The 22,729-nt window shown below is 41.7% G+C and overlaps 1 protein-coding gene across 1 annotated transcript in view; it reads left to right on the plus strand.

Annotated features, from left to right (window-relative positions):
- The window catches only part of LOC100303683 (vasoactive intestinal polypeptide receptor), a gene marked incomplete at its 5' end in the record, with an annotated part of 63,314 nt that overhangs the window by 31,779 nt on the left and 8,806 nt on the right, over window positions 1-22,729 (plus strand). The window contains 5 exon segments of the mRNA NM_001303178.1: window positions 444-544; window positions 1,269-1,401; window positions 16,830-16,983; window positions 18,255-18,315; window positions 20,279-20,348. Coding sequence (NP_001290107.1) covers window positions 444-544; window positions 1,269-1,401; window positions 16,830-16,983; window positions 18,255-18,315; window positions 20,279-20,348 — 519 coding nt within the window.

The raw sequence follows: 22,729 nt of genomic DNA on the forward strand, positions 1-22,729 counted from the left end.
GTACTGTTTAAGTGAACATAAGCTGTTCTTGTTTCACAAGGTTATAACCATGTAGCTGTCTCTGCAAGTGTCAAATTCAGACTCCATCCTCTGCAATTTTCCCTCATGTAGCTGTGAACTGGTCTTGGTGTGATCCAGACACGTTCTTCTTATTCACACCAGCTGTGTTTGAATCATGTTCTGCTCTGGGCAGCCTGGTCTGGTGGTTGGTGACCCTGCACATGGCAGGGGGTTGGAACTGGATGAGCATTGTGCTCCTTTTCAATCCAGGCCATTCTATGAGTCTGTGTTCTCTACTGGATATGATTTTAAAGAGAATTTTTTAAGAGAATGGAGTGGGACTCACTTCAGGAAGGAGGTCAGAACAAGCTCAGCAATGGTGTATTTAGGTGGATTTTGGCAGCTCTTTGAAAGTCTGTTTTTCTTTCTTTCCTTCCCCTTAGCAAACGGCGTTCTATGGCACAGTCAAGACCGGCTATACCATCGGACATACCTTATCACTCATTGCTCTCACAGCTGCTATGATCATTTTATGCCTCTTCAGGTAAGAGCATGAGCTCCATCCCAGGTCCTTGTGGAGATACGGTACAGCAAATTAAATGGCTTTGGGTGGCTAAGTGTTGGCAGCTGAATTCATCCTCAGTCCCTGTTGTTGATCCTGGATTCAGACAACTGTGTTTGGGTACCTCTGTCAAACAAGTCTATGCATGAGGCAACCTCCTGTTATAGTGCTCTTTAAATATATGGCAAAAACAGCAAAACAATGAATAATTGGTCATTTTTAAGTGAAAATATTATCCCCATTGCTACAGAATGCCTGCAGTATGAGTTCATTTGGGCAGCAGCTGCTGCTAAGAATTTATCTCTCCTCCTGAAGAAACATTTTGCTTTGAAAAGGGTTATTACGGTACGAGCATGCTGTAGAAAATAGACCTTTCTTATGAACACACATTACTGAGTCAAAAACCTCGCTTTTCCAATGGAAAGAGGTACAATGGACCTTTTTTCCATCATTCTGTGTTTTGACCTTTTTTCTCAGAATTGGAAAAGCAGCAGTGCTGCCGCAGATATATGGAATGTCACGTCTTCTGTGGCTTTTAAAGGGCTTAAGTGGATTTGCTGTGTATTACATCAAAACGTTGTCTGTCTCGGGGTTTCTGATGTTTAATTGTAAGTCTGTATCTCAGCAGAAGAAACATGTAAATAGATAAATAACGTTTTAGAGAAGTCACGCTATTCAGAAATGTTGTTTCGTCTCTTCCCAACAGAAAACTACACTGTACTCGAAATTATATTCATATGCACCTCTTCATGTCCTTTATAATGAGAGCCATCGCAGTCTTCATAAAAGATGTCATCCTGTTTGAAAGCGGAGAACCTGAACATTGCTTTGTGAGCTCAGTAAGTAGCTGTGTATATTGAATTTTCCGCTTTGTTCTGTTGTGCTTCTTAAACTGTGCACCAAAAACTGCCTTGGATGGGAAGGCAAATGGATGGGAAACATTATCTTGGGAAGACTTCAGTTTTTTTTTTCTCATTTGAAGAGGAACAAAAACCTGATTGATGAGGTTTAATTTAAAGGGCATGAAGTAAGCAAGCAGGGTTTTGGATTAATTTGTTGGATGTCCCAGTCAAAGAAGACTTTCGGTCGTCGGCTTAAGGATTTAATAAAGCCTTTCCCCTCAGTGATAGTAAGAGATCCAGAGTCAGATAACTCCTCTGAGATATCTGCAGGGCAGTACCTATACGTGATCTATGTTCGTTAAATGCAATCATAGTCAGCTGAGATCTAATTAATAGGTTTGCTGGAGCTGTGAGCTGTCCACCTCACTTTGAAGAAGGCTCCTCTGTGAGCTGGAGGGCTCTTTGGGCTCCTCTGATTGCACTGACCAGGTCCCTGCAGGATTTTAGGCAGGAAATCTATATAGAGACATAACTGTCTGTTTTTCATCTGGATCTCTGTTCCACGCTAACTGTATAATGGTGAGATTTCCCCACTGGGATGATAAAGGAGGGGAATAAAGGAGTTGGTACGTTTTCCCTGCTTTTAAACTCAGTGTAATCAGCTGGAGTTAACATTAAGGTGGGAGAAGAGCTGTTTATCTAAGAGCTCTGGTGATGCAAGAGAACACTAGTCATGAATTAATCTTCTAAACAGGGAGGTGTGATCACAGCATCATAGAATGACTGGGGTTGAAAGGAATCTTTAAAGGTCATCGAGTTCCAGTCCTTAGGTTGATCAAAAGTCATCCAAAAATTAAATTAAATTAAATACTCTGTAATAAATTCATCATAATAGATGATCTACTTGCTGGTAATAGCAGGTGACTGGGCACAGCAGTCCAGCAGGATCTCTTTTGGACTTATGTTTGCATCATAATGCAACAGAAAAGACTGTCTTTGCTATCCACCCAGTTTCTTCCTTGCCTTTCTGTATCAGTACCCCAAGTGCCATCCCTGCTGGTATAATGGCCTTTCTGCGTGAGCATTTCCCAATCCATATCAAAGTGTGTCACACTCCCAGAGTTTCCCTGAGAACCATCCACAGCACAACACATTCCCATTGCAGTGACCACATACCACTCTCCATTTTTATTTTCCCTCTGTGGTTCACTGGAATCTGTATCCTTAAGCAATGGGGCTTCATTGTGAAAGCCCGTGAATGGCTGCAGTGACATAGAAATTGGGATGAACAATTGGCCGGTGTCTGCTGCCACATATAACTGCCAGTGCTAATTGGCAGAGGAGCCAAGAACCCAGTGAGCCGTGGAGTTTGACGTAACCTCTCACCCCTGTGGCAGTTTGTACCGGGTCATGGCCGAGGCATGATTGCAGAAAATGGTGTGAGAAGTGTCTGCTGAAACACTTCTGTGCATAAACACTGGATGTTGTCCTGTGGAATCTGCAGTTCCTGGAAGTCAGGGTGCTTTCAGGCAGATCGTGGCTACCAGCACTGTGTGTGTTTCTTCCCAAGCAGAGGATTTTTTGTGGTAAATGCCAGTTCAGGGTTAATGGCTGTGTCTTCCAGAAGAGCTACAAAAGTATGTGGGACAATCTGTCTCCAATACACAGGGCTGAACTTACCCTTGTAGAATCTGCACACAACTTGACCCAACAATCTGGTAAACGTTTTCGGTTGTAGGGAAAACATACCTACATGAAATGCAGTTGCAGTGCCTCTCCTAGCATTCATTTGCTTGGAGACATAAAATCTGTTGTGTTAATGTTGGGTTTGGCGGTGTTTGGTTGGCTTGAGCTAGGTGAAATAATTGTGTTGTTTGTGCTTTGAACTTGCAAGATAAAATTTTGCCTTGGGGGATATGGGTGCTAACTAGTTCATATACCTAGGGTCTGATAAAGGATCTATGGAAGGTTTCATGTTTCTACTGATAATGCAAGATATTGGCCTTGAGCTCATTCAGTCTGAAGTGAGATTTGAACAAGCAGTTCATCTTGCTGAATGCTGTCACCACTATACTGTTTTAGAAGAAGGGAGAACCAAAGCAATAACCATCTTTTATTAGAAGAAAGTGCTGCACTTAGTTCCTTTGAGGAAAAAAGGACAAAAGCACCTACCTTCATTGGCTTTGTGCGGTAGCATTTCAATTCCACTTCATTTTGTATAGTGTGGGAAATTTCAGTTACAAAGTGAATTCTGAGGCATTTTAAAGTCAAATACTTCGGGATAATACAATCACAGATTCAGAGAATCATGCAGGTAGTTTCCATGGAAATAAATAGGAGGCATTACTTTCTCTGTGACCTGCGTGGCATCGTTTGAGTTAGAAAAGACCTTCAAGATTGTTATATCCAACCATTACCATTGAGTACAGCATAAATACCCCAAAAAATTAGGTTTGTCTACAGGCCACAAAGGCTGAGAATGTGGCAGTAAGCATTTCAGGTAATCAAGGCCAATGCAATCACTGAGCCATCACAACATGCAACCTGCACTGGATGCTGATTGTTGAGGTGTGTGTGGTGGCTGGATGATTGGACTGGAGGTCTTTTCCAGCCTTGATGATTCTATGATTTAATGATCCTACAAGTGATCCCACAACCAATGCAAAGTGGCCCAAGACCTTTGTGCTGCTACAAGGAAAGGCCCAAATCAATTAGGTCCACTCTTAGGCACAAAGGGGATCCTTTGTCTCATGTGGCAACACATAGACTGACCTTTAGAAGACAGTTTTATTAAAGCACTGTGGGGTTTTCCAGGGGGAAACAAAGCACTACTGAGGACCCTGGGTACTTTAGAGGGATAGAAACAGTAGAGAAATCTTATGGCCACATACATATGCAGCTACTTGCCCAAGGAACCAGCAGTCAGTAGTTTCTCTGTCATCCCCCTAAGTTAGAAGGTATGTCTGTGATAGTGTGAAACTGAAACATCACGATGACTTAAATTTCTTACAGATAGGCATATGCTCAAGTGCATTAGTGAATACAGGCTTTAAGCATCCAGATTTAGATATCATCAGGTTAGGAGATTCTGTGGTATCACCCATCCTGACTGCTCCAGTAACTGTTTGTTCCAATTCTTTTAGAATGCTTTCTGTCTCAGTACTCAATCATTTCTGATGGAAAACTCACCACATGCAGCTTCACTGCATCCAGTGGTTACATCAGACTGCATGAAAAATTGCCTCACTTTCCAGTCTGTATTTGCTTGCATTCTTCTGTGTTCTTTTTCTCACTGCCAGACTAAAAAGGCCTCCTAACAAACTCTAGCTTTTCACATTAGCTTTCTCTAGACCTTCTGAAGTTCCGTCTTAGCATCTGTCTTCCTCTTTACTTCTCTCTGGAAAATGCCATATTAAGCTCAGTAGCCAAAGTTGCAAACATGGCAGAAGGATTGACTTGAATGCTTTGCTTGTCTTTCCATTTGATCTGTTCCTGTGCTTTTATAGCTAAGATTTGGTTTAGTTTCATGATTGTAATAGCTGGATTGTAAAACTTGTGTTTGCAGCCTAGCTAAAGACAAAGAAGCCAACAGTTTGATATAAACAAAGATCCAGTTCTGCAGATTGAATTCAGACCGACTTTTCTTGAGCTCTGCAAATTTGCCTTTGCTGAGGATCTAGCCAAAGGAGGGATCATTTCTCTTTGTCCTTCTGCATACCAGTCAGACAATCAAATCCAAAGAGAAACCATTTGCAAAGGAGGGCAGGACTCTTATCAATAGTGAGCGTTTGTACATGTCTCGTACTTTCAGAATGGAAAATTCATTTTTCAACATGAGTTCCCTCAGGCCAAATTGATGAAAGGATGTCTACTCCCTCTCTCCAGCATCGTGGACTGGCATTCGATGAACTTTGGCTGACTGGCTTGGACAAACAGCCTGGCACAATCCTGTCTGTACACAATGAGAATTTTCCCCTTGACTTTAATTGGAGTTGGGTCAGGCCCCAAAATGTGTGAATCAACTAACACTGTTTCAGAAGCTCAGCCCGTTCCTGCACAACTCTAAACCATCTATTGATTTCTCAGACTAGCCAAGTACAAGGATGCTGCTTGAGATAAGGAAAGGCCTTAAAGTCTGTCCTGCTGTACAAATAAGGCCAAATGTGAAGCCCACTTTTTTGCTCAGTTTTGCTTGACTGTTTAGGGTGAAGGAAACTCTCTTGCTTCCCACCAAATAGGTAGCATTACAGTTGGGTTTCACTCCAAGGATCAGCACAGGGAGCAAAGGAACAACCACTGCTCACGTGGATTGTTTCCCTCTATGCTCTTCCACTCGTGTCTGACTTGAACCACCTTAATGGCTTCAGGGGATGGGCACTGAAATGGCTTCATTTCTTCTTTCTGAGCTTTTTGACAGCATTTGGTTTCTTCTTAAGATTCTGCTGATGCTGCTGCCACAACACAAATCTAACATTCCAATTTCCTTGGTCTACTATTTTTTTACTATTAGGTGAGAGGAAGAGATTTCCATCTACTTGGTAATGAAACATTATCCTTAAAACTATCTGCTATCTCCATATCTGCTGCTGTCCCCATAACTGCGATCACTGTTACAGCCTAACCTTCACTGCAAAGAAAATGACAGGGGAAGAAAAATAACCAGAGAATGCTCCTGTAAATAATATGAAGTATTTAAAAACAAACAAACAAAAACAACCAGAAAGCAGAGAGAAGGAATGGGGTCATTGTGTGTTTGCCAATTCTCCTTCAGATCTCACACCAGCATTTTAAGGTTCACTTCACCAAAGGTATTGAGGCACTCCTAAAAAGGACCAGAAAATGGAAAGGAGATTGGAGGAGAAGAAGAAACAAAGAGGTTAAAGAGACAGAGGAGAAGAAGAAAGAGGTTAAAGCTACACTCCTTAATTAACCAAGACCTAATAGTAAACATACTAGCCAAAAGTAGAATCATAGACTGGTTTGGGTTGGAAGGGACCTTTAAGATCACTTAGTTCCAACCCCCTCTGCTATAAGCAGAGACACCACCTCCCACCAGACCAGGTTACTCAAAGTAAGTAGAACTAAAAATAAAACATAAGCATTCAAAAAAAAAAAAAAAAGCATAAAAATAAAGCATTCATGTGCTTTTAGAAAATCAGTCCTACGGTTGATCTGAGGATTTATTGGCAAATGCAATAAATGAAGAGTTTGTAAAGCAATGAGTGGCTATAAAGAAGTTTGGGGAGCTTACTGCCCATGGGCAGCAGTAGCTGTGAGCATGGGAAGAGGCTATCTAACCACTTAGACTTATTTACATTCTTGTTTAGATTTTGGAGCTAGCCAGAAACACCCCACCCAGGAATGTAGTTTCATCATCTCTTCTAGAACAGCAGAGGTCTGTACCTGTACAAGTCACCAGTGATGGCTATGAAAGAGACATAAGCCATCTAATCCATGCCAAAGGGAGAGGGCACACACACAAGTAATTACTGTGGAGCTGCTGGCAAACAGTAACTTCCTTCTGGATTGGTGAGACAGCAGTTTGTGCCTGGCACTCTTGCAGCTTTCATTGCTGATCCTCTGCCAAAGGATGTGTAAGAAGGGAGCATGAGTTTGAGGTCTGAGTTTGGGAAGAAGGAGGCATGTGAGGCAATGAAGAATGAAGGAAACCTTGAGTGTCAGAGAAACTGAAGGTCAAGCATCATCATTGTGGGAAGGGAAGACATGGGTGGCCACAGGGGCTGGGGGTTTGCCAGACTGGGTAGGTGAGAAATGTTCGTGGATTTGGGGATCCATTTCTTGAGGTTGAAAGTACCAGACTTTGGGTCATGCCCCTTCTGCTCCTTGGTCTGCTGATATCTTGCAACCCTTGAGAGGGTCCAGACCTTGGAGACCAGGCTCTAACATGGTTTTATGTGGTTCTGCTTGGATTATTTATCCCCTAGATTTCTCTTTTTCTCTTGGAAAATTTAGATTATAGAAGAGCTCTGAAGCAGGAACTGCCTTTGAAAAAGTGACCTTATCAGCTACGCCTCAGTCAATTGCTAGCACCTCAGAGCAATGCAGTATTGCCAATAAGGGTACTATTAAAACTCTGATCACCTTCTCCCTTTAGCTGGTAACTTGTGCTTTACTTTCCTTATCACTGAAGACATGTTCAGAAATGCTGTTATCATTCTCAAGTTGATGAGCATGAAATAGGGACAGTTACCCCACTTACCAAGATAATGCTATTTTTACATCTGAACTCAACTGTGAGTCATCTGACACAGAGGCTAGACCAGCTAGAGCTAATCACCATCTTACAAGCACTCACAAGACCCTCCCTTCCCCCCACCAAAAAATCAAACTAATATTTCCTAGAGACAAAATAGAAAGGTCCAGGCCCTCAAAGCCTGTCAGTTACATAACCCCTGTTAAACTCAGCAGAAGAAAAATGCTTAAATAGCCTTGAGTATCACAGTCACGGGGCTTAAACTTGCTTCTTCTGTGAGCTAAAGCAGAAATAAGAGCTTCCTGCAGATTTCAACCGTGTTGTATTTGGGGAGGCCTGTGTGGGAGGTGGGCTAGGCATAAAGTGCAGTCACGTGGACTGCATTTTTGTTGGAGTAAGCTGTTATGGTTCCATTTATTTTAATGAAGTCCACAAGGTTTCTGCTAGCTGAGGGTCTGACCCTGCCGTTCTTTGCTGGGTTGGAAGCACAGAAATTAGAGTTTGCATTATGTAACTTCCGTGTAAGCAAAGACGAACTTTTAAATGTCTCACTGCTTTCAGCTGGCTTTCAGCTGGCATTGAGGAAGTGAAAGCACGAAAGGAAATCAAAGTTACCTTGTGGGACTTTGGGGGCCATATTGGTTTGGCTACTGCTAGACCAATGGTACTCAATCCAGAGAAATGACTCCTATACAAGTTCAATAGCATCCCAGCCTCGATGCACGTGGGTATGGTAGCAGAGGAAAGAGACAATGAAACTGAACTAAGTGGTGTCTTTCTGCTCTGCCCATCTTTCCACGTCACACTGGAAGCAGGCAAGATGTAGCTTGATGAAATAGCATGTGTGTGCATGCGTGCAGTTGTGCAGCTCAGCTCATCAGTCTCGAAATAGCATTTCTACTGTATGAAAGTGATGACAAATCAACAAGCCTGGACACAAATCCAGTTATAATGGCTTAATAAATTGGCTTGTGACAGATGACACAGGGTAAGTAGTCCAGTGTGTGCTGTTAGGCAATGATGGACATATGAAAATGTAATGCATTGTGACCTAGTGGAAAGAAGGTTAAGGTAAATTGAATTAATTTGCTCTTGCTACGGCTTAAGAGCACTCTTAGATGTTTCTGGGGCATCATTGATGCAAAGCAGCATGTTAACAGGGAAAATTTGTGTTTGAGGCATCTTATCCCTTGAGGCATCTTATTCTTGTGCCTGAGACAGATGTTGATCATGAGCCATTTCTGAATTCAGTTATGTCCATCCACCTGCCATGCATTTGATAGAGTTGATGTAGTATTGAAGCCTCCAGGGCAGCTGGAGCTGAAGGGTCCATCATCAAGATGTAAAATTAGGTTTTTAAAGACTTTTTTTTTCATTGTTTTAATTCCTGATAGATGAATAATTCCTTTGAACTTGATAATTTAGGCCCTCACAAACTGAAGATTGAACATTCCAATCAGGATCCATATTGTTTCTATCAAAATGCCTTCTTAAGAATTTCTCTGGTCGAATTTCTTTAGGCAAATGTACTGCCAGGTAGGATTCAGCACCCAAAATGTCCGTGCATCTCCCAGGAAAGCTTGCAGAACTAATCATTAGTGCACCAATTTAGTATTTAAAATGACTTGCTTTCCAGACTCCCTGATAGGGAAGGAGGAGTGGAGGTTACCCAAGCAACCTCTATGAATCTAGGCTACAACTGCAATTAAAGAGAAGGGAGAGATAAAGCAATGGTTTTGCTCTAGCCTGTCTTGTTTGGTTTTGTTTCCAATTTGTTTTTTTTTTTTTTCTTCTCCTTACACAAAACGCTGAGTGTGCCCAGGGTAAGTTAACACTTCGTCTTTCCCTTTAATTTCTTTTGTTGCTCAGCAAATTGGCTTGACCTAAGGGCTCATTTTCAGAGAAACAGAATCACCCAGTAATAAGCTGTTTTATTTCTTTCAAAGATTCCAATTGTCATGCAGATGTTTTGCAAATTGGGTCTCTGGCCTCAAGCCCTGAAATCAGCAAGGATTTTGCCATTGCCCTCTGTAGGGTCAGACCATCACCCTAATTGTCTCTGCAGAAGGTTAGACACAATAGCAGAAGGCTGAGAAAACAGATAGATATTTGCATTTTCAGTTTGCTAAGTTGATGTCTGGAAATGGCTTCTCTGTTAATGGAATGGCTTGAGCTGAAAGGGACCCCAAAGATTGTCTAGTTTTCCATTCTTCTGTCAGAGCCAACTAAATAATGAAAATATAAGAGCCTTAAGCATGGGAATGAGACAGGAAGTAATTTGAGGCTATTAATATGTCTTTGCTACCTACTCATGAGACATCTAAGCCAGGATCAGCAGTCACTATTGAAAAACCACCTGTGCTCTGTTTATGAGGTCGAATTCTAAAAGAAGGTTGTTCTAGCCTCTAGTTGGAACAAAAAGACCCATTTGGATGGGAAAAAGAGTTTTTGTTTCCTGTAAACAATGCCTGTGAGCAACATCTTCCTAGGGAAAAGCTCACACCATCTTTACTCTTCCTTTTTTAAGAGAGGCAGTACCTAGGCCAATATGGTTTATCTACTCTTCCTATCAGGTTATTTTTGTTATTTTGAAAGCAAGAAACCATATGTAATAAAAGTAAAATTAAAAGGAAAAGTAGGTACTCCATGAAGAACGAAAGCATGTATGGAAACTAAGTCTATCCTGGCATCTCCATGAAACACACACACAGTGGCATGCAATATTTAGGTTATAAAATGGTTGGTAATTGATTAACTGTATGAATTCCAGTGTTCAGATAATAGCGAGAAGAGGAATTAATCAGATAATATAATCACCAAGCAGAATAATTATCTGGTTATTACATCTTCATCACAAATGGCATTGTGCCTTGGCTAAGGTGGGCATCTCAACACAAGAAGAACTGGAATGTGATTCAGTCTGATTTAGGCATGTGGGGCAGGAATCAGCTCAAAACTCCTGGATTTAGTTATGATTAAGGCATCAGCATCTAAAATGGCATTGTAAATATGGAGATTTAGGACAAGGCTGATCCCTGTGGCTGGGGATCACCATCAACATAGCAGGAGGTGTTGCTCTTTGCTACTCTGTCTTCCTGACAGGTCTTGGAAACAGGACCCATAAAGAAGCTTTTAAATAAGATCAGGGAAGCCTCCTTGACCAGACTGGGGAGAAGGACAGCTGTTGCTGTGGGCAAATTCTACACAAGTCACTCAACACCCAGCCTTTCAGATAGGTCATGTCCTCTGGACAGCATAAAAGAAAAGTGCTGGATAAATCTATCACTGAGAAAATGAGCTTTCATCTATCTCCTGTCGAAGAGACCTGCAGAGATGTCTGTGTAAATCTGTTCCTTGTTCTTCAGTGGTGGTAGCCCAGGTGAACAGACCCAAGTACTTTAAAGGAGATTCAGAGGCCTCCACATTTCATGATGGATTGAGATGAAACTGAGCCCATGCTTTTGCCAGAGGCAGTAGGGACTGGGCTGAGGGCAGTGTTCCACCTCCACAAACCATCTCAGGAGCTTCAGTGTTATCCAGGATTGCACGTGACGACATGAAAATATCTTTAAGCTGACTGTATGTCTTGATGCCCTGTCACTAACATCTCAAGTTCTGTTACGCACTGTAGGAGGATGAAGAGTTGAGGATGCAAGGAATAAATTATAGGGACTGCAAAGGGGGTCACATCCTTGCACAAGAGTGGTCACACATGGTGAGGGACAGATCAGGTCACCCATTGGAGAGACCCACGCTTGGGGCAATGGGAGTCAGGCAGAATGTTTACATCAGGACATGTTCCCAAGCCAGCTATACAGTGTGTGAAGTGGGAGAATGTCCCTTTGTACTTCTTTGTCCAGATTTAGATACTTCTTTAACCCAAATCCTAAACCATAACACACCGTATCCCTGGTAAAGAAGCAGATGGAGACGTGTGCTAGTGCAGTGGTGATCTCTGGTGCACAGCAGTGTTAGTGTGAAGTTAACTGACCTCTTGATGTTGAGTTTTGTTGCATTCCCAGTAGGTTAGTGCATGCACACGTGTGCGTTGTGTGTGTACCTCCAGTAAAACCTCCTTAGATCAACTCCTGTCCAACTAAGCTGCTTATACTGAGCTAGAAAAATTCAGGAGCTGGTTGAGAATTTCATTCCTTAGCAATTATTAATGAACAGAAATATCTTGCACAGAGTTAATACCACTGGCAGGTAGGATATATGTGTATTTAATGCAACATGTTCAACTCCTTGTTAATCACTGCCTCCAGCATCTGGACTGCATTACTCCAGGTGACTCAGCTAGTTGCTACATCAGTTTTATGAGAAAAATCTATTTCTCAGGACTAACATTAAAGTATAAAGTGCGGAGCCTGATAGCCTGCGGTCATTGGTCAGCCTTGTCTTTTCCACTCTCATGCTCTTCTGCATCTGTCTCAGAAAGCCTGCTTGTGTCTTGAGTACATTTTTCCTACCAGTTGACAAAGTGGGCTATGTTTTTTGCAGCTATTGTAGGACATGAGCTCTGTGCTACGTGCTGGCTTTGAGTAGCCCTGTTATTTTTTCCATCATTACAGTAAACTTTCAATTTGACCCTCTGTTGACATCCTAAAATCTCTGCCCAGCTTCTCAGCTAAGCATACTTCTTTGCATCACTCCAGCAGTCTAACCACCCTGCTCACCCTTTCCTTTTTGGAAGGACTGGCTGCGTTCCTAAGTATCAAAGGCTTATTAAATATTTGCCCTAACATGACTGCAAGGTGTTCTCTTACAAAGCAAATGCACTCTCTTCTACCTTCTCTATTTCTTTGTTAGCTTTCAGATTATTCTTCTCAGTATCTAAATCAATGTGATCTCACAGCAGATTTGTCTAGCAGGGCAATATATATGCCCCACGTGACATGGATCCTTGCTTTGAAAGTCATAGGTCTGGTTCCTGTCCAGAAAGCAGACATTCACTCTGATATACATGCTAAATGGGAATGCTAAGTACTCTGTGACCAGAAAGCAGCTTGATACATGTGTTCTGCACATCTGCAATGAAAAGTAATAGAAATTGATTTCAAAGATGTGTCTGCATTTGAAAATACTTCCTTCCTTGTGTCCTTCAGGATGATCATGCAGAACAATATGTAAGGTATGTCCATCCAGGCTGGATGTGCCTCTGGGCAGCCTGGTCTGGTGGTTGGTGAACCTGCACATAGCAGGGGGTTGGAACTGGATGAGCCTTGCAACCCAGGCCATTCTATGATTCTATGATATTTTGATTGCTTACTAGCTCAGCACCTTTAAGGATTCTTTGTGATGGGCAAACTTAGAATCATTTGAGTTGGGAGGAACTCTTAAAGGTCATATGAGTCCAACTTCCCTGCAGTGAACAGGGAAATGCCTGTGAATATCCCAATTGTACATCATTTAGGAAAATGATAAGAGCCTGCAGAAGATCTTACTCCTTGTGGAGCAGTAAATGAAGGCCCAACACAATACCTGACAGTGCTTACAAGATCATAAACAGCCTACTTATAAGCAGATTAATTTTGCACTGTCTCCTTTTCATATAGTCCTCAGAGCCCTGCATGCAGATGCTTGCAACATAGATGGTTGGCCACGGCAAGGCAAGGGAGGGTTGGCCCATGCAGTAGCCATAAGGTATGCCTTATCTCACCCTCACATAAACTTTTGAAATAATTAAGATGAAATTATCTTACTGATTATGATGGATTTAATGAGAAGCACAGAAGTGCTTGTCTGGGTAAAAAAGGTTTCTGTCCCTCCTTAACTGGAGGAGGAATTGGTTTCTGTAGTTGGTGGCTAGCAGCATAGGAGTAAATGGAGGAGACCTTCATGGAAAAAGCAAATAGGTTGTGGCTGATGTAGTCCTGAAGATGGGAAGAAGAAAGGAGCCTCTTGAGTCAGTAAGACTTCAACAAAGGCTGGGTAGACAATCTCACTACAACATCTCACGTGGACACAAGTAGTGCAAGCCACCTAGAGAAAGATGGGGTTGCAAATGAGGTAGAGGAGGGGAAAATCAAGCAAGCAGTGTTGTAATGCTTCTTTTAATGCTGAAAATGTCTTTTCTAAACATCATTCCTACTGATCTTTCAACACTGATGTGTCATGGGGTCTGATCTTTATGAAGGAATTCTTCTGTGAGATGGTATGGCTCATCTCTGCCTAGTGCCTGTCACCTAAAGGGTAAAGCAGCTTGGATAAACAGGGATTTTGCTTCCCAGCAAAGTAACAGCCGTTCTGAGTCTGAATGTAATTGATCAGAAGGGGAGAGACCCATTACAAAGTGCCACATGTAATAAGGATGAGGTGTCTCAAAAGCCAGGAAGGGCTGATTTCTGAATGTGTCACTGAGCTGGTTGGCTGAGAAGGTTCAAGGGAAGAACAGCACTGCAGTCAGCAGTAGAAGTGCATCTCTTAGGGATATTTGGTCTGGCAACCAACCCAGCAAAAGTAAAGACAGCAAGAATCCCAGGCAGTTAATTTGTAAGACAGAAATCATTGTGGGTGGTGCTTGATGCGTTGGTTTTGTCTCCAGCTGAGCTGGTCTCTCCATGTTCCCTCTCTAGTTGGTGGGGAAAGAGGTATTTTTACAATACATCTGCTGTCCTTTTTCTGTGGATGAGGCAGATCACACCTTGGATGTTCTTGACTGTATTGTCTGAATCTGCACTGGCTGAAAAAAGTGAAAAAGATGACCTTGTAGGTATCAACTGTCAGAGTCCTACCTATGGAGTCAGCTTGTGGTTACATAGCTTTACTATTGTGTACTATTGTGGTTATACAGCTTTGTGTTGAGGGACATGGTTTAGTGAGTACTGTTGGTGATGGTTGGACTGGATGATCTTGAAGGTCTTTTCCAACCTTGATGATTCTGTAACTATAAGCTCCCTGATGATCCACTTCCAACTCAGCATATTCTATGATAGTGTTGGCTTGGTCCATGCCAGGGCACCCAAATCTGTTCCAGTGCAGGACATCCTCACGTCACAGAGGACCTCATACTGCAATACATTATCAGCCTGTGCTCACTCTGATGCATAAATATATCTTTTTTTTTTTTTTTTTTTTTATGCTAAGTGAAAAATGCCTACGATATTAGCAACTGTTCAAATAGCCATATATCTTGTGACTGAATGGGGCCCTGGGCAGCCTGGTCTAGTATTAAATGTGGAAGTTGGTGGCCCTGCCTGTAGCAGAAGTGTTGGAGCTTAATATCCTTGAGGTCCCTTCCAACCCAGGTCATTCTGTGATTCTGTGATTCTAGACATGCTCCAACCTCGTGCCTCTGCCATTCCTTCATCATACCCATCCAGAAAGGAATCCCCAAAATTCATTCCGCAAAACAAATCCACGTTTGAGGAGCATATGGTTGAAATGCATCAAATTTTGCTCCCCTAAACATCACATCTCACCCGGGAGCTCCTAAATGCTGCTGAGTGCACTCCCACCAGCAAATCCCCACTGGCTGCAGATGGTCCAGGCTTCGGATGAAAGGAATGAGTGTCACTCATATCCACACAGAGGCAGGGAAAGAACAAAGAGCAGAGGGATGACCTGGGGAGGAGGATGACACATCCCAAGCCCTTGTCAGCTCAGCTCAGTATTACCTTCCCTGCCTGGGAGTGAAGTGCCTGCTCTGCCACCACTTTCCCTCATTGCCACCCTGCAGCAAGTCTCTGTTTGTGCCATCTGTCTTGCAGCAGGCAGCTATGTGCATATAGATTGATGAGCAGGAGCCCATGAGGACCCCAGTGCGACATACCAATGGGTGATAGGGGAGGGGTGAGTTAATTCTGAGCAATCAGTGGGGACAAGTCTCTCTCCAAACATATGGCATCGAGAAAACATTTTTTATGCCTTTTTTTTAATTTTTGTTTTTTTTTTTAAACCATCACGTTTCATAGCAACTGTTTTCAGCAGAAGAGAGGACGGGGGGATGTGTGAGTGAGCTTGTCACTCGTGCAAATCAATTATTGCTCTAAATTCACCATGGTGCAAATGCAGAGCGCCGAGGAAGAGATGCTAATCAAATTTTCATGCCCTGGCCCAAAAAGAGCAGGGTATAACTCAAGCAGACCCACTGAAGACAATGTATCTATTTCTGAACATCTCAGAAATAGATCTCCATCATTTCTTAAGCAATGTGGATATCAGTATAAATATATTATAAATAATATAAGTAACAATGCAACTGATGCATTCTTCTAAATGAGTCTGGAGAATGGTGCTGGGGCAATGGCAGGTGCTAACAGAGCTCTTTGGGCAGCTGATTTCAACCTTCAGGTGTTTTGCAGTTGTTAGGGCTGTTGAGTGCTGGAGAGAAGTTTCCTATTCAATTTTTTTTCTCATTTTTCTTTTCTTAGGTGACTGTTCCCATTACCCGTAAGTGTTAGTTCTGAGCTGCAGTGAGGACTTCACAGCAGGTTGCTGTGTTTAATTATTTATTTTCCAAGGAAGAGCAGTCCTCCTTCTCACTTTAGCTCTCTCCTTCCATTGCAATCTAATCTGCTCATGCTCATTAGCGTTTACTCTCTTTTCTCTTCTTATCCTCTTCTTTTTACTTTTCTTAACTGAGCCTTTCTTCTTAATTCTTTGTAGACTTGACTTTCTTCAGAGTCCTTTGTCAGACCCCTTCAGTTTTTGTAATAGCAGCCAGGCCGTGGGGTGATTGTAATTGGATTTTGTTTTCAAGAGCTACTTTTTTATCGTTATTGGTGTTTTTATTTAACCTGGGTAATCAGTTTGTTCACCAGAGACTTCATTTCTTAGGTTGAGGGAGGCAGCCCCATGTGAATGATGGGGGGACCATGATGCTCAAGTCACTCAAGATGATGTCCATCAAGATAATGACTTTGGTGGCAAAAGTAGCATAAAAAACGATCACTTCTTCTTGTTTCTTCTCCAGTTCAGATCACCTCCATCATGCTGTGGGTTGCACCATAAATGAGCCACTGGTTTGATCTCAGTTCAGGATCGCATTCTCATGTGTTGGTTAACACCTGCCAAGCAGCCAGAGCATGTCCCTGTGCAGGCTTTGCAGGACTTTTGGCTCTTCACATGGGACATATCCCATAAGGACTTCAAGGGCTGCAAAAAAGCCATCTCAGAGTTGCACACAGAGCAAGGTTTACTGGGAATTTTGGGTGTTCACAATGGAAACGTGCTACAGATCACCACTGTTTCTTCCTTTCTTCTCTTCCAGGTAGGCTGCAAAGCCATGATGGTTTTCTTCCAGTACTGCGTCATGGCCAACTTCTTCTGGCTGCTGGTGGAAGGGCTGTATCTTCACACCCTGTTGGTCATCTCCTTCTTTTCGGAGAGGAAATACTTCTGGTGGTACATCTTAATTGGCTGGGGTATGCATCTTCGCAGGCCTGAATACCAGGTGGTGACCCTGGCAGGCATTTTTAACAGCAATTTAATCCCCAGTGGTCAGAGGAGCTTAACAGCATTAACCTTCAAAACTATTTAAGAGCTTAGTTTGTGCTCGATTCGTTGATTGTTGAGCACCTCATTATCTTAAAGATCTTTTGGACTGAAACTCCTATTTGAGGTTGGGATCCCAAGGTTGTATTGTGCACTGACCTTAAATTGTAAGGATGAACTAAGCAGGACTGCTGGATTGAACCAAACTCTGCAATCCTTTGCTCTTCTTGCCTTGCTGAGATCAGGCTAGATAGCTATCCTGACAAGGGGAAGGGGAAGGGGAAGGGGAAGAAGACAAAATGAAACTTCACAAGGTTGGCCAGAGCTGAAATATTAACTTAGGAAAATAAATCCTACTAGATAGACTTCCCTTCTTTCTCCAAAGACATCGTAAGTCATTTAGCTGGAGAAGTATGTATAAGCAAGCTAAAAAGGCTTTCTGTTCTGTGCTCTCAGTAGCTGAAACTGGGAAATAATTAGAGCAGGCAATAATCTTGAAAAGGAAGGGAAAAAAGCATTTGTGTCATTTGGAAGGTTATGCCTGGACTCAGGGTTTGATCAGTTAGCTGTACAGTAACTTCCATTGAAAGTGACAGGAGTTACGCTTGGGTTCACACTGCAAGAGAGAGGCAATTTTCCGTGCTATAAGTGTGGGGAGAGGTGATGTTAGCAGGCCTGGCTTCAGATGCATCAGGTCAGACTTTCTTTAAACCTGGCTTGTGCAGAGATCCTTTCAGCACAGTGCCTCTGAAAGATCTTAAAGATGAATGTATGATTTAAAATCAAAGGAAATATTTTGCATTGGTAATGTGTTCTGAGGTTCTTTGGGTGAGGAAGGGCAGTGGTGGGTACTGGAAGGATTTTTGGCCTTTCAGTCATCCATCATTTGCAAGAGTGTGGATCTGAAATGGATTATGCAAGAATAAATAACTTGGACATACTTGTTCTGTTTGCACTATCATTGCATTTGAAAATCACTGTTAATAAAGAATACTGTGATTAACCAGAACAAAGAGACCTTTCCTACCTAGGATGTTTCCAATCTAAATCTAATCAAAGACAACAAACAGAGAAAGGGGAAAAAGGGACCACACAGATGGAACAGGACCTCTCTCCTCAGGCAGACCATCCTGGAGTGAGGAGCAGTGGCAAAAACATGCCTGATGATTTGTGACAGTAACACCATCTCTCCTCTCACCAGGTGCCCCCTCCGTGTTCATCACTGCTTGGACAGTCGTCAGGATTTACTTTTTCAATGTTGGGTAAGCCTACGGACTTTTCTTTCCTGCTGTGAACATATGTGCAGATTTGTGAGCAGACCCCCCACTGTCCCCTTTTGTTCCCTTGAGCCCGTGCTCAGATCAGAGCTCCTACAGAACTGACCCTACATACTCTGGAATAGCAGAAACCTCAGAAACACATCCATTGGCTCCCTCAGAAAAGCTCTGAAGACTCTTGATCTTTTTTCCAGGCAGATCTTTGGATCAGTTCTCCATCCTCTTTAGCATAACAGCTGCCTTTGACATTTTATGTAAGAAATAGATAGAATGCAGGTAAGCAAATGAGGCACATATTTGAGCTATCCAGGGATACATGCAAGTAAACAGGATCTGATCCATCATGCTTTGACTCAGTAGTCAAACTGGAGTAGTTTGAAATGCTTTTATGAGAAAACGCTGCAGAGAATCACAGATTCAGGTGCTCATTATGCACTCACTGTGCATGCCCTTGTATCGTGCATTTACAGCACATGGTTAATTCCATTTTCTCCCTTGCAGTCTCTCTCCAAACGTGTCCTGATTTGTCCTTCTTTCAGTAAAGGAAGCAGCTCAGATTTTTCCTTGTGTTTTTGATGTATAGTCGTATAGAATAACACATTTCCTTAGGACTGCTGATTTCTTCTATGGTCTCCCTCTATCTGCATAAAACTGACCTTATTTACTGTGTTAATAAATAGCCTCTAAAAATGAGATAGAGACCAAAGGATTTAACCATTCTGACTACTAATTCTTCTTACTATCTATATTCCCACTCTGTTCCAGTAATTCTTAATAAAAATAAATAAAAAAAAAGCAGACTGCTTTGCAGCAGAGGCTTTAAAGGCTTTGTGCCAAGTAAAACAGTGAGAATATACAGAATATGTTAACACCTAACATAGATTACTTCTTTTTGCATATTAAAATTACCAACAAAGTTGCAAGGAATTAACCCAGATTAAATAAAAGCTAATTAGGTAAGATTTGTTAAACAGCATTAAGCTTGTATTTAGAAATTTTAACTCCAAATTAAAGTGACCTTTGTTCGGAATTCTTAAAAATGAAGTGCTCCAGATATAATGAGGGCCACTTTAACTCTGAATGCAAGGGCTGCTTGGATGCATTGCTGGATTTACTGGGGCTAACCCCACCACGCCTTCTGTCACCTCTTTCAGAAGGGGATGTTGGTTTTTCCAGCAGTGCCAATTACTCTGTGCCCAAATAAATCCCTATCAGGATGATGGTCAGCATTAGAGGCCTCACTAATCTGTGATTCTGATAGCACTCCCTTGGAGGAGACCTCACTGTAGGAAAATTAAGCAAATCTCCATCCTACCCCATATTCACCCTGATACAACGTAGATTCATAGATTTATTTGACTTGGAAGAGACCTTTAAAGGTCATCTGTTCCAACTCTCCTGCAACAAACAGGGACATTTTCCAGCCCATTTCATTACCAAGGAGAAAAGCACCCACAGCCTTATATTTGGAGCAAATATTACCTACCAGTGCTCAAAGCCACTGCAACAAAAGCCATCACCTCTTCCCAGTGTACACAGCTTTATCATTTTAACACAGACTAATAGGGACAGGACAGTGGGTAATGGCTTTAAACTGAAAGAGGAGAGATTATGTCAGATGTTAGGAAGAAATTCTTTACTCAGAGGGTGGTGAGGCTCTGGCACTGCTGTCCAGAGGGAGTGTGAGTGCCCCATCCCTGGGGATGTTCAAGGCCAGGTTGGATGGGGCCCTGGGCAGCCTGGTCTGGTGGGGGGCAACCCTGCTTACGGCAGGAGATTGGATCTGTATCTGTAAAGTCTCTTCCAACCTAAGCAATTTTGATTCTATGATTTAGGCAAAATACCTGAAAGGTAACAGAGCTGCTTGCTTTTTTTTAATTGATGTTTTAAGTCTGATTTATTTATTTATTTATTTATTTATTTATTTATTTATTTATTTGCTTTTTAGATGCTGGGAGGAAATAATAGAATCCCCAATCTGGTGGATCATTAAAACTCCTATTTTGGTGTCCATTTTGGTAAAGTATCAACATATTCTTAAAGCCGTCTTTAATACAGAATGTGGGGGGTGGAGGAGGGGAGGATAGAGGTGCCTCGATAAGTGTTCTGTAAAAATCCATGTAAAATGCACTGACAGATAACACTGCATTGTGTACTGAATGTTTTTCTTGGGATAAGAAGCTCAGCCTCTGGATAAGCATCTTTATCTTTAAACACTGACTTAAACGTTGTGGGAAGAGCTTGAGTGATGGGGCACCCAGGGTGGAGCTCATGTAAGCCAGACCAGCTCCATCTCATCCATTTTCTCTGGTACAGTAGCCATGGGAGCACACAGCCAGAAGAGATCAAGGAACATGCTTGGAGACCCAGAAAAAAGTCATTTTATCTAATGAATCGATGCATGTCTAAATTAAAACTGCTGGATTTTGCCACGAGTTTTTGTTTCTCTGAGGTCAGAGCCCAGGGTGACTTGTTCCACTGTAGATGTGGACAATGTGAAGTAATATGGGATGAGTCCTATCCTAAACTTCTACCTAGCTAGATGAATTCCCGCAATTATTTGCCTCTTGTTGTAGCATCCAGCACAAAGCTGAATTCCAGCTATCTGTTTTTGCATTAAGTGCTTGAGAAGCTTGGCTCATTTCCATATAAATTGGCAAAGGTGCTTAACTCATTACTTCTCCAGATCAGTTCTTACCGCAGAAATCATGACACTTCTGAGGAACTGAGTACTTCCATCCTTGGTGAATATTAAGTGTTTCCTCTGTCAAGTGTAGAGCCAAAACTTGAAAAATGAACTTGATTTAAACTTAGCGTTTTCTCAAATCAAGAAGCATGCGTGGGAAGGGAAGAAAAAGAATACAGCAGAAATCAAAGCAAATGTGATTTTTTTTTTAAACTGAAGTCTTTTCTTAGACATACATTCTTCTTATTCCACATACATTACGCCCTTTACAAGGAGGCCTTTTCTGTAGCATTTGTCATACAGGAATTCCAAACTGAAACAGTTGCAATAATTACTTACTATTCTTTCGCTGCACTGCAAAGAAATAAAATACTTAGATGACACATCTCAAAATATTTATGTCCTCATCAAAAGACATAAATTGTATTCTCCCTTTCCCAAGGTAACTTTTTAGTGCGGAAATACACTGTACTCTCCTAGGATCAGTGATGCCATGTTTTCTTTTGGTCAGTAAATCAATTCCTCATTACCAAACAAAATCTACCTGGCAATTATCTGATTTTACTTTTGCAGGTATCATATAACTCTGTCACAAAGGAAGGCCATGATAACAGCAATATGATGATTAGCAGATTTCTGCAGGGAGGAGAGCTTCAAATTCTGCATGTCCACTCGAATAAAGAATAGACCTCAACTGAAGGAAGAAATATATATATATATATATATATAAAGTTAAACGTTAGAAAAATCTTTCTAACCTGAAGAATTAAGCACTGAGAATTGATCAAGAGCCTTTAATTCGATTCTAGGTTGAAAAATAATCTAAACCCTTTTAGTTGTTTGATAGCCATGTCTTCTATCGTGCAATGCTAAGGCCATACTAAGCCTTTAAGTCACATTCCACCTGTTTCTGTGCCCATGTCTGCTCTTAACCATGATGAGCCAACACAGTATTTAATTTATGGCAGGAGACTGGGAAGCAGCTCTGATCCTACCTGCAGTGGTGCAGATTGTGTGCTGTCAATGCTCATTAAAGTAATAGATCTAGCTAATTCTATTTTGGACTGATAAATTTTACTTGCCATCAAGTCAGATGCTAAACATTTTATAAGCAAATAAATATGAACAGAAGCTATAATAAATGTCATGGGGTAGATAAAGAATGATTAGGCAATGCATCATAACCAAGAAATATAATTAATTTCCAGTCACTCTTAGCACTGGAAAAAGAGCTGTTGTCTAAATGAGAAATAGGCTTTAGTCTGCTGCATTCACCTGTTGTTGATATAAACCTGAGAATTGCTGGAGGAAATGTTATAATTTGTTTTTGCAGGAAATCAGATTGGCTGGTTGACACGATTCCTTCCAGCCTTTACGTATCTTAAAAATCAGAGCCCTTTGTGCATTCACTAAACATGAATGGATAAAGAAACTGAACTAGACTATAAGGAAAATAAATTAGACTGTAAAGAAGCTAACTAGACTAAAAAAATCCATCTTCGCTTTTCTGTTGGATGTGTTGCGTGAATAACAGCATGGTTCAATGGGTAGGATTTTAGGAGCCAGTAAGTTTTTGTTCAACTCATGCCATCTCCTTTGTGGAAATTGCCACTCCTAGCTCTACACCTTTGCTATGAAATAAGGCTAGCTTTGCTTGAGTATGTTAATGAAGCAGTTCTAGCTGAGTCTTCTGGCCTAACCTTGTAGGAGAGG

The sequence above is a fragment of the Meleagris gallopavo genome, chromosome 6 (genome assembly GCF_905368555.1).
Source record: "Meleagris gallopavo chromosome 6, MGAL_WU_HG_1.1, whole genome shotgun sequence".
NCBI lineage: Eukaryota > Metazoa > Chordata > Aves > Galliformes > Phasianidae > Meleagris > Meleagris gallopavo.